General features: G+C 40.0%; 1 protein-coding gene across 1 annotated transcript in view; it reads right to left on the minus strand.

The window, feature by feature from the left end:
• The window catches only part of LOC752125 (adhesion G protein-coupled receptor L2), a 39,305-nt gene that overhangs the window by 3,826 nt on the left and 22,309 nt on the right, over positions 1 to 13,170 (minus strand). The window contains exons 7-16 of the mRNA XM_030981849.1: positions 13,037 to 13,086; positions 11,718 to 11,817; positions 8,704 to 8,816; positions 7,495 to 7,594; positions 6,817 to 6,967; positions 5,886 to 5,952; positions 5,314 to 5,380; positions 3,158 to 3,243; positions 2,463 to 2,589; positions 1,773 to 1,814 (exon numbers count right to left, since the gene is read on the minus strand). Of these exons, the coding sequence (XP_030837709.1) occupies positions 1,773 to 1,814; positions 2,463 to 2,589; positions 3,158 to 3,243; positions 5,314 to 5,380; positions 5,886 to 5,952; positions 6,817 to 6,967; positions 7,495 to 7,594; positions 8,704 to 8,816; positions 11,718 to 11,817; positions 13,037 to 13,086 (903 nt within the window). The remainder of the gene's footprint in view (positions 1 to 1,772; positions 1,815 to 2,462; positions 2,590 to 3,157; positions 3,244 to 5,313; positions 5,381 to 5,885; positions 5,953 to 6,816; positions 6,968 to 7,494; positions 7,595 to 8,703; positions 8,817 to 11,717; positions 11,818 to 13,036; positions 13,087 to 13,170) is intronic.

A 13,170-nucleotide genomic window follows, 5' to 3' on the forward strand; every position in this document is an offset into this window, starting at 1 on the left:
AAAAGATCACGACGTTTCGTGCGCCGCTGCAACAGTCACCTGACGAAGTATTGCAGCGGCGCACGAGACGTCGTGATCTTTTAAATCCCTTGTTGACCATACATTGCGAGACAAACGAATATCACTGGCGATATTATTTTCGATTCTACATCCGCAATGAGTAATATATTTAGCATTATAACAATGACTTATTACGTAATCCGAACATGATTCCTCGGGACAAACAATAGGGTATTGTAATCTCGCTTGAGTTGATTTTTCGAAAAAAGCTGCGATCCATTTATAGGGGAGATTACAACGACGTATTGCGTAATCTGAACATCTTTTTTTTTTCATAATGGGATATAGACCAGCGAATGCATTTTTTTCTCGAAAGTTCTGCTATTGTCTCAAGTTAACTATTGATCATGCAATTCTAAATTGTCTAGAAAATGGTGTGATTAATTTATTATGTATTAAAACTATCAACAAAACTTACGCCAGAACGACAATCCTTCTGGATGTGCGTTAAAGGGCAATCCAACCTTGTTAATCCCTTAGGCACACCGCCAAACAAACTGATTTTTTTTTTGCCATCGATACTACAATTAACTTTTATTATTATAATATAATGGCATTTGAAGAGCAATCCTCTTTAAGGAGACAATTCTTCTATGCTATTTTCCCAAACGGACAAAAAAGAACGAGAAAGCCCACGAGCTGTTTTCCAACGTTCTCTTACATAGGTATACAGTAAGAGACATAGAATGATCTTTTAGTTCTTCTTAATAGCTGATTATGCCATGTTATGTTATGTTAAATTTAACAATGTTTTGGTTAAGAGATAATAAATTTTAACACTATGTGAAACATAACAATCTTGCCACTATATTTCTTCCGCCCATTGTTTGAATGATATGACCACTTTGTTCGTGAACCAATCTGCCCCCACCCTTCCAACCCCCCCCCCCCCCCACATACACACACGCACAAACACACACACACGCACGCAAGTGCAAAACAATCGCACGCGCACGTGAATAAGTTGGGTAGTGTGAGCCCACTTAAATAATAGAGTGTTACAGCCATCGGAGGGGGGAGGGGGGGGGGGGTCAGCACCAGTTTTATTAGATAGAAAAATGTGAGTTAACAAGGCCATCCATGAGGAAGGGTATCCGTAACGGGGGGGGGGGTATCATTTTATTTTCTTGTCCTTTTCCCTTTCCTTACCTTACCCTTACCTTTTTGCTATTCGATTGGGAGCAAGTCCCCCCCCCCCCCGACCCACCCACCATCACACACACACACACACACACGCACACACACGCACACACACACACACACACACACAAACACACATACCTCGTAGCTAAACACTGGTTTGATTCACGTCTTTATAGATATTAAATCTGTCAAGTCACGGATCTTTCATATAGCTTGTGATTTACGACGTTTCGCATCATTGTTTACGACAAACGGAAACCAAAATCACTTGACAGGATGATGAAATAAGATAATCTGAACAAGTTTGAAATTAAAGAGAAGATTGCGTCCAGGTATAGATGTGACATGTAACTTTATGAGCTCTCTCATTATACACTATCACAAACAGGAAGAATATCATAGTAGTAATATATTATTGAGAAGGATTGCTCTTGTAATGTGCTCTTATTCGAAATATAACAAGAAAATGAAGAAATAGATGAGAAAGTAATGACGCCGCATAGTCGTGGCGATGAAAGAGGGAGAGGGGTGGTTTTGGTGAGTTTTTTTTTTTAGATAAGGTATCTCACCTCTGGATGCATGACGCACTGAAACACGAAGAACATGGGTCCCTGATGACGAAAAATATATTAAACGATGGTTAAGATAGAGGCAAGACGTTTATTTCTCGACGTTTACAGATGTGTAACTTTTAACTGTTTAGACAAAGGGCAAGAGTATTTTTTCTCTCAACTCTTTAAATTGTGTAATTATGCCGATACTTAAAATGTCATCCTATCGAAACGTCATGAAATTAGAAGCTATTTTTTTTTGTATTGGTTTGAATGTTCCTGCTAGATTTCTAAATCTTTCTAATTACCTATGGATTGAAACTTGCCAAGATTTCATTTCCATACCAAATCTTGATATGTTCAATTTTGCCCGAGTATTATTCTTCTAGTTATTGTTGTTGTTGCTGTAGTTGCTGTTGTTGTTCTTCTTCTTCCTCTTCCTCCTCCTCTTCTTCTTCTTCTTCTTCTTCTTCTTTTTTTTCTTCTTCTTCTTCTTCTTCTTCTTCTTCTTCTTCTTCTTCTTCTTCTTTTTCTTCTTCTCCTTCTTCTACTACTTCTTGTCATTATCATATAATTAAGTTATTATTATTATCATTGATATTATTATCGGCATCATCATAATTGTTATTTAATTATGTTGTGTTGTGATGTTGTAGTGTTGTGATTTTGTTGTTGTTTGTTGTTGTTTGTTTGTTTGTTTGTTGTTACCTGCATTGCATTGAATAGGATGAACAACCACTGCAAAAAGACACTTTTGAACGAAGCCTGCAGCACACCGAACACCCAAGTCATTCCCAGCATAGGCATCATGATCAACAAAGCACGAGCAGTAGCCCTGAAAATTGATAATGTAAATACTTTCGTCATACTGCTATGGCTGCCGTCCCTCGGATAAGGAGTTAAATGGAGACATCGTGTAGAGAAGAGTTACCACCTTTGCACGCTAGAACCCACTGCACTATACAGGGAAGAGAGATCCGCGGAATACAATGCTTCAGTTGACCTTTAGCCTTCAAGGCACAGGTGACGTCAAAATACTTAATACGAATAATTTATTGCTACAGCCCGTTTTCATTAAACGGCTGGCATTACGTCTACTGTCCGGCAGCCAATCATAGTCCGTTATTTAGCTTCCAATTTCTTTTCATTCTTGTGGACCAGTCTGCTGAGAGCAAGACGAAATTCTTCAGTTTATCTGTATTCGTTGATATTTCTAATTCTACTCATAATATTAGAGCACTTTCTATACCCGATCGTTTTTTTGCAAGTGATACTGGTAATTACCAGAAGCTTAAAGTAAACCAGAAAGCTCGCAATTTGTTTTTTTAAAAAGCTTTAAGATAACTTTATCTTTAATTAGGAAATCTTGTATTTCTCCTGTTTAGTTAAGGTTCTTTACTTACTTGAGTCTGTCAGTATCACTCTTCTTTGTGTTCGCCTTGAGAGAGATAAAAGTGCGCATGATCAGATACAGGAGAACGGTGTTAACCTGTAACCATAGAATCAGAATAAACATAATGAAATATTAATAACAATGATACAAATAGTGTAAACGTATAGAGCGCACACACCGTCCAAGGACGCTCATGTCGCTAGCTGAGCAACAGTTCTCTTTAATACAAGTAAAGTAAATGTTAATTTTGATAATAGAGTTATACCATCAGAAACCCCAAAACAATTTTGCAATATGTATATCACCCATTTCAATCATCGGCTCTGCCTGTGGGGGGGGGGGGGGGGCGGTGCCCTCCAGCTGCTCCGTTCACTGACAATTCAAGGGACTAGCCCAGTCAGCACATTATTCAAAATAAGTATTGGCTAAAAGATTTACCGGTAAAAAGTTCAATGATATTTACATCCAACTGAGAGTGAGATAGAGCACTGTGGTATATTGTGAATGCTCTTGACTAACATAATTATGAGAGGTCCCGGTTCGATCCTTGCTTGGTGCATACAAGTCATCCTTGGACAAGGTGTTCTGCCCAATTTTGTGTCCCTTTTGTCCCTCTCGTCCCAGATTACCTTTAGCGGGAAGGTCCACCCCTCCATCCCCCTCACCCCCTCTTTGCCCCAGGGCGGATCCAGTCGGCGGTAAGAGGGGAGACCCAAATCTTGAGAAAATATCAGCCGGTCGGTGAATAAGCGGGGGATGCTGGACAGGAAGACCACTATTTTTTAAATTTTATTTATTGTTTTTTTTTGGGAGGGGGGCAATTTTTTTTAATTTAATTTAATTTTGTTAGGGGCGGGGACCCGCTTTTTGTAATTTTTTATAATAAGGTAAAAATTTACGTTACTATCCAATTTTTTTACTGTTTTTTTTTGGGGGGGGGGCTAGGGGGGCCCGGGCCGGTAGAATCGGTGCGTGGATCCGCCCCTGCTCTGCCCCCTCCTCCCAGTTCGGGAGCTGATTCACTGGCAAAACTATGATTATAATTCTTCTAATAACCAACAGGTTACTGTTTCTTTTAAATGTAGGTGCGGTAAAGCTAAACTAATCAGAACTGCGGGATATGGAATAAATATGTGCTACGTTTACTCAAGTAACTAACCAAATCCACTGGGACGGTCTCGACCACCGTGCTGGAATACTCGCAAGGACCACCAAGCATTATATCTAGAGTCTATATATTTTATGTTATATACCTCTCTTTAGAAATCTAGCCATTGATTGGTCGAAATTGGAGTCGTGATTTAAGCCATTCCCGTAAAGAAACGAACAATGCCAGTACCGGTTAATAGTTCATAATACCCCCTTCACATACACGGATTTTTACGAGTCTTTACGTATCGCCAACTCGTAGTCAATCCATAAATAACTCGCTGGTATCCGTAATTAACTCATCACAACTCGCGTGAAGGGAGAGGCAAATTTTTTGACATGACAAAATAGCTCGTAACAATCCGTAAGTATCGTAAACCGCTCGCAACAACAAATAACGTACCATCCGTCAACTGCTCGCAAGGATCCGTAAATGTCTCGTAACAATATTTGTAATGATTTGTTACGGCTAGTTTACGATTTTTTTTAGGGATTAGTTACGAGTGCTTACGTGTTGTTTACGATTTCATTCGGAGTCGTGTTACGATGGCTTTACGGGTCGCTACGAGCTAACACGAGCACTTTACCTGTAGTTACGAGTACTTTACGAATAGAAAGTATACTTTAGGTATTCGTACGTATTGTTTACGTATTATTAGGTGTTGTTTACGATTTGGGGAAAAGTATAAAATCTGCATAATCGTAAGGACTCGTAAATACTTGTTACTAACTCGTAACTATTCGTAACAACACGTAAACAGGTCGTCACATGCCCGTAAGTTGCTCGTAGTTATCCGTGGCAACTCGTAACAACTCATGAAATTTTGCCGTAAATCGCTCGTAATAATTCGTAACAAATCTTAAATCGGTCGTAAAAGTGGCCAAATCGTAAGGATCCGTGAAATATCCGTGAATTGGCGCGATCCGTAAGGACTCGTAAGAAAATCCGTATATGTGAAGGGGGTATAGTGATTCCGGCTACCGGGAAAATAGTAAAATTGCGTATCATCTACTCACCACTACGACAAGACAAACCTCTGCAAGCCACATATACATAGTTCCGTATTGTATGTTCAACCAGCAGCTATTTAAAATAAAAGTGCAGTTCAAAATTGTTACAGGTAAAGTTGAGTACTGGTTGTGTGAATATATTGTGAAAGAAACTGCCCGGAAACAATTTGTAAAGGATGATTATGTAGTACATTCCAATAAATGTTCATTTTTAGGTTTAAAATGATCAACAGCAACAAAAATGACGTCATCTTGCTGACAATCGTATAGACGATCACACAGAAATGTCAATGTGGGACTACACACGCATGTGGCATGTTATTTTGTTTTCTTTATACCTTCCTGCACTTTCTGCTCATAGTTCCAATATGAGGTAATTTTAATGACACATCTTTTCAGGAGCATTTATACTAGGTTCTTCTTTTAACGTGATATACAAAGGATGGGGAAAGCTCAATACTAATTGCAAGTTCGCGATTGATCGGATGACTTGCAATCAATTCCGATCAATCGCAATCCTTTTTACGATTATAGTTGGTTAGTTTTGAATACCAGTCGTTATTCTAGTAAATACTTACGCACATTCACCGCCATAGCCATCAATCACACTTCCCATCAATACGGCTACCATCACACATGGAATGCCTATTGGGGAAAAGAAACAGAATGCTGTTTTATTTGATTGCTTAAAAACTTCACTGCTTTCACATTTGTCATGAATAAGAAAATTGAGAAACGGAATATTATTTTGATTTATGAATCAATACCCAAATGCATTTTTAATGATTGAACAACAGTGTCCATAGGACATGTTCCCATCATCCATGGGCGATCGAATGGGTCCACTTACGTTATGAGCAAACCTTCGAATGGGGCCTTATGGGTATGAGTGGCACGGCCACTATCATCACCATAACCCCTTCGAAAAGCACAATCAACCGCAACTATCAATGGTAAAACTACCGGTTCTTACCCCGTACGCAAAGTACGAAAAGCCAACCCTTAACTGGGGCCTTGTAGGTAAGAACACCACCACCACCACCACCACCATCATCATCATCACATATACGACCATCACTGTTATGTATATCAGCCTTAACCCTTGTGAGTACGGGAGGCCTTGTTGTGTTACCACTTCCACCACCACCACCATCACCACCACCACCACCACCACCACCAACAACACCACTATAACCTCTATCAAAAATACCATCCACTCTTCCTCTTAACTGATATAACTATCAGCCCTTACCCCTAAACCCATCAACAGCATTGTCACCATCGAGTACTAGCATATACTACCAACACTATATCACTATCACTGGTTATGCTTCCAAAGTTCCAATCCATATCCAAAACCCAAAGTCCAATCAGCTATTACTTGACCGGGCCTTGTGGGTACGAGATGTCTTACTGAGAGGCGGCTCTTTGGCACCACCACCACCACCACCACCACCACCACTATCACCACCACCACCACCCACAACTAATATTTCTACCAATCCTTACCCCAAACGCAGAGTATGATCACCCAACCCTTGGCTGGGGCCTTGTGAGTCCGGGAGGCCTTGCGATGAAGCAGAGTCCCTTCAAGGATCATGGAGATGCAGTATGCCGTCAACAAATAGTGCATGATACCAGCTATGGCTCGACAGATACCCTTTGGTGTTCGGGTGAGTGTGTAATAGGTAGAGATAATTAAAACAAAAATCAATAAGACGTGTTATTCCAAGAAGATTTTTCTTTTAATAATAAAAAACGCCACTGTCCGGTATCATGTGGTTTATTGTCCCAGACATAATGGGTAAATGTATCTGGAAAAGTTATCCAGACTGGATATTGTATTGGAGATGATTGGGTACATGTTTTAGGGGAAGTTAACGGTTAACGGTTAACCGGCATAGATGATTGTCCAGGAGGCATTTGGTAATGATTATTATTGTCATTATCATTATTACTAATTTCATTGCTTTTATTATTATGATTATAATTAGCATTATTATTCCGGTATTCATCCGGAAAGTGTTACTTCCCCGAAGGCCCTGTATTGTTTAGTTGTCCAGCATGGGTTAATGTTCAGGAGGCAACGTTCTAAAATTGGTCTGGACTCGTTTCCGTAGACTTGGACATGTCCTCAGTAGACCTACTTGCGTAGTCAAGGGTGACCTCTTTTTAAAGGTTACTCACCTTATGCTCGGTGTTGCCCATGAAGAGCATTACCAGTTGGGCCAAGGCAAGTGAGATGGCAAGGCAGATGTGAACTTTGACCTGGTCAGAGGTGTACAACCTAAAAATTTAAATCAAATAAATCAATATCAACAATCATTATCCTAGTCCATATCCTGTGCGTTTATATATATACTTTTCATTCTTCAATTATACGCATCCCGCACGCGCTTTTTTTTTCTCCGCACCGCTAATGCGTCGCAGAGGTTATTTCGACGACTTGAATAGAGGCAACATCCGACACACACATCCGGCGTAAATATTCACAATTGAATGACACACGCCCTTAAAACTAAAACAACAACAACAACAAAAATTAAGCGTTGTGGCGTGCTCCTGTAATCCAGCTAACAGTGGAAATTACAAACTGATTCAGACGAGGACGCAGCTAGGTTCGAAACTGAGTCACGTCTTTCGGATGGTGACGTTTAAAGGTCGGTCCCCAGACGTAAATAATCATATCTGATTGATACACGTCTGTAAAAACCCAGTGACACACACACACACACACACTGAATCGCGCCGCACTGATCTTGTCACGTTTTCAGATTAGTGAGACGCGATTCAGTGTGTGTGTCGGATGTTGCCTCTATTCAAGTCGTCAAAATAACCTCTGCGACGCATTAGCGGTACGGGAAAAAAGCGCATCCCGGCGGCGCACACACATCACGCGATCCCCCAAAACAACCGTCGAAAAGAACACAACAAGGCAAGTACTATACTGTCACCGGTTCAGCGTTGAGGATGTGTTATTAGGGACTTTTAGATTCTGCACGACGAGAACGTGGACTGCCCTTTTAAGGCAATGTGACGTCCTTTTAAGGCACTGGCAGTGACGTCACATTGAGTCCACGATCTCATCGTGCAGAATCTAAAAGTCCCTATTTTATCAGGTGATTGGGCGCGTGACATGAAAACGGTAAAGGCTGCACGTGGACTAGTTAATTCCTCGTCCTCGGTCGCATGTCTTATTTTAAAAGGTCTGTCTGTCAACAACTGACTCATGTGATAGAAAACGAATGTCATATACCTTTGTCAAAGATAATGTCTTGCCAATTAATGTTAAAGTTAAAAATGATGCGACATGGATTCGAACCCAGTACCCTGTGGTTCACAGTCCGTAGACTTATCCAATAGACTTCAAAACCTGTCATAAATGGATGAACTTACTTGAGATAGCTGAAGATAATGACGGAGAGGAAAAGGGCGGCGATGGAGATGGCATTGAAGAATCGAGTCATTAAAGTCTGGACCTGAAGGTTGGCACCGTCAATCGCACAATCCTGTATTCGATAAAAAAAAAAAATTAAAAAAACAGGATTAAAGCCATACTGTACTAGGGGCACTACCGCAAAATCCTCTCTAGCGCCATCTCAGGTCAGCTGTTGCAGTATGGTGGTTTAACTCGTTGCTTCAATAGCTGCGAGTCGTCTATAGCGCGCATTTTCCCCATTTTTTGGACTCATATAAGCATATTTATCGCTCGCCATAGTCGCCTGTCTGCGAAGCGGGAATAAGATATTGGGTTACACACTGTTGGCAAGTTGATCATGAGGCGTTGTGCAATAAACAGTACGCTAGGACAGAATGTTCCTAAATTCAGTATCGCTTTAAAATCGGTTTTTAAATTACTCTGAAATTGCAGATTGTCATAATTTCCATTTAGGTGCCATTTCGTACTGAATTCTCAAGCAAAAAAAGGTAACTATAATCATCATATTCATCAGTCTTTGTTGGTATCCAGTCTTCTTGTTTACTTAAAGAGAAGGTTGAGTTCTGAGAAGAGCGTTATCATTCTTATTATGTGGAAGAACATCAGATACAAAAAAAGTTCCCAGAAATGCAAGGCTCTTCAAATGCTTTCATATTCTAAATATGTAACAACATAAACATTGGGACGGATTTTTATGCCGCATGTTCGTGTAGCCACATATACATCTTTCTGTGCACAGTGCTTGTAACTTGACCAAGACTGGGCCAAATTTCTTATCATTTTGGTGATTCCAGAACCTTGCAGTACACAGCAATACATATATGCTAGATGATCAACCTTTTCTGATCGATTCCACACCGTTTTTTTCACAATGCAATTGCATGACGAGAACTTAGCTTTATCTTTAAGCTATGCCATAGTTTGTTTTGGCAATCCTTGAATCGGTCCTACTTCGATGCTCCGATACTGACACTGACACAATGTACAGCGACAATTCCTCCGACGACATTTTGTCCAGACTTTATGTTGTAAAATATATAGGGTGAGAGCTGGGGCTGTGACTGCATGGGCCTTAGGTCTGGTTTAGGATTTGATATAGTGTTCAAGCTTTAACCTTACGCTGTAGCCCAAGTATTCGTTTGGTTCCTTTATATGTTTAGTATGGATTCGGCATGGACGTTAATGCTCTTCACTAAGCTAGGAACATGATGTAATAAACATTAATTTCAAACTCAAATCCAAATTCAAATTCGAGTTCAACATCAAATTCGAATTCGAATACAACATCGGATTGAAACTCAAATTCAAATTCAAGTTCAAATTCATATTCAACATCCAATTCAACTTCAATTTCAAACTCAAATTCTTATCAAAATTCTAATTGTAATTCAAATTAACATCCACGTGAAGGGCCTAAGATCCAGACTTGAAACCAAAAATTCAGTTCGTGTAACACTGCCCATAGGAAAGAAATGAGCCTGCCGCATACTCCTGCGGCAGACTTGCCGCAGATCTGCAGCAGACCTGCCGCAGACAGTCATCTTTTTCACATGCAAATTAGTTTTGCCGCAGGTCTGCCGCAGACTTGCTGCAGACTTGCCGCATACTCTTTCAGTATGATGAAGAGTCTGCGGCAGGTCTGCCGCAGACTTGCTGCAGACTTGCCGCATACTCTTTCAGTATGATGAAGAGTCTGCGGCAGGTCTGCCGCAGACTTGCTGCAGACCTGCCGCAGACTCTTCGTCATGAATATTCATATCTCATATAGACCTGCTGCAGACCTGCCGCATACTCTTTCATATCCAGTACGTGGCAATAAAGTGATAAATTAACTGATTGATACTTCATAATCAATATTGGCAATATCGATATTACCAATTAGGTAATACCAATATATATCGATATTACCAATTAGGTATATTCTATTCTCAATTGTATTAACTTCATCACATTGATCATTTGAAGTGTATTCAAGAGTAACATTTAAAGTGACACAGGCTCGTACACATATATATACTAAATATGTATATTGTTTCTTGGTTAGTAATCATAGTTTCTTGGTTAGTAATCAATATATCTATTGCTTAAACGTGAATGTAATTGTAACATGATCAGACAAAATAATCTATTGGTTAATAATGGCAAAAGGAAAATAGAAATCACAAAAATGATGTGCATTGTCTTAATTTGCTTAACAAATCATGATAAATGTATTTTTCTATCACACGTGTAAAGTAATAATGAATATGCATGAGATGATTGGTTTCAATTGGCCCTATTAGACTTTAATGGGATTTCCTGTGGCAGACCTGCCGCAGACTGTTCCTGTGGCGTACTGGTATGCGGCAAGTCTGGAGCAAAGTTTCGCCCTGCCGCAGATCTGCCGCAGACTGTTCCTGTGGCATACTAGTATGCGGCAAGTCTGGAGCAAAGTTTCATCCTGCCGCAGATCAGCCGCAGACTGTTCCTGTGGCATACTAGTATGCGGCAAGTCTGCAGCAAAATTTCATCCTGCCGCAGATCTGCCGCAGACTGTTCCTGTGGCATACTAGTATGCGGCAAGTCTGCAGCAAAATTTCATCCTGCCGCAGATCTGCCGCAGACTGTTCCTGTGGCATACTAGTATGCGGCAAGTCTGCAGCAAAATTTCATCCTGCCGCAGATCTGCCGCAGACTGTTCCTGTGGCATACTAGTATGCGGCAAGTCTGCAGCAAAATTTCATCCTGCCGCAGATCTGCCGCAGACTGTTCCTGTGCCATACTGGTATGCGGCAAGTCTGCAGCAAAATTTCTTTCTGCCGCATACTTCGGCATACTCTTTGCCGCAGACTAAAAGTCTGCGGCAGGTCTGCGGCAGATCTGCGGCAGGTCTGCGGCAGGTCTGCGGCATACTTTTCACTTTCCTATGGGTGTTGACCACCTATATTTCACTCTCAAATGATAGGACTACATGAATACAATGACTATATACCTCAAACTGTAGAAGCACTGCGAAACTGGTGGTATGGTTACACGCGCAGGTGACAACACTCGCGTTGGAAGTTTGAACGTAGCAGCCAACACCAGACCATCTAAACAGAATTTTTTTTAAGAAAAAAAAAGAACGTGTCAAAAATAATGTTGTTTTCGTTCCATCTTAGATTAATTCTGCAAATTCAGTGAAATCCGACCCTGAAAATCACTTTTACTAAAGGGCAAACTCACCCTTATACTAACTTTCTTTGTTAAACTCGATTTTGAACAATTAACTAAACTGTGCACTGGGTTTAAATTTCAGTAGATAACAGACCTGTAAGTTGAGGAATGCAAAATTTATAGGAGAAATTTTCATTCGCGATATTCCTTCAAGTCGTTTTCTTAATTAATCTTTTACAACACTGATTGGATTTTCGACAATAGAAAAACGAAGGACGTAAAATTTGTGTGCCTGCACCGGCGATCGACTCTTCCCCACTTACTGAGCTATTCATCAATTATCAACGTCTTTCTTAAAAGCGGGGCGGTAACATGCTCAGATCAACGAAGAGCCTGTTTATTTTTAAAGCAATTTTTGCTTTCAAGCATTATTGATAATTCATGATCGATCTTTGTTAGCCTGGCCTGTTTTACCTCTCGTAGAATGAAAAGTGCAATGACACAATATTGCGTCATAAAAAAATCGACTGATACACACCAACTTTCCGGCCTTTATTTGTTTTTATTTAACGTGAAAATCGAATCGAATCTAAATTTTGAACAGGTTATTAAACATTTTTTTGAAGAACATTTCTCATTAAAAAAACTGTTCAAAATATCTTTTACTTAACTGAATTCTATATTTTATTATTGCAATTTGATACGAGTTTTAAATGTTAAACACACGATCTCGGGTATAATTATTAAAAATAAGAAAATCTAAACTTCAAATGCGTTTTCAAAGCTCTAGTGTTAAAATCAACACTTAAAAGGGCCGAAGGGTTACTCAATTTTCAAAATGGTAGATTTAATATCTAATTAGATAATGATGATAATACTAATGATAATTATAGTGATTACTCAGATCGCCTCATCAGTTTCGATGCTGTCCTGAGAGCCCTGCAATCATTATTTCCCCAGCGATTGCCAGGTACCCATTTACACTTGGGTGGATATTGGCAAACGTGGATTAATGTTTTGCCAATGGACGTCAGTGCCGGACTGAGATTCGAACCCTCAATCCTTGGATTAAGTGTCACGGTAAATGAACCATTATACCACGACATCTCCACAGGCAGATTAGGGTGTGGTTGAAATAAAATTGCGAAATCTTACTTGGATAGGTCTTCATCATAAAACCGGCAAATTCTCTCCTTGAATCCTCCCTAGAAATGAAATAAAAGATGAAACGTGCACGGAGTTGTAGGTTTAGTCCATAAGAGTATATTTTCTGGCCTGCTTAATTCCCC

This window comes from Strongylocentrotus purpuratus, unplaced genomic scaffold (genome assembly GCF_000002235.5).
Source record: "Strongylocentrotus purpuratus isolate Spur 01 unplaced genomic scaffold, Spur_5.0 spur5_scaffold_12, whole genome shotgun sequence".
Classification (NCBI taxonomy): Eukaryota; Metazoa; Echinodermata; class Echinoidea; order Camarodonta; family Strongylocentrotidae; genus Strongylocentrotus; species Strongylocentrotus purpuratus.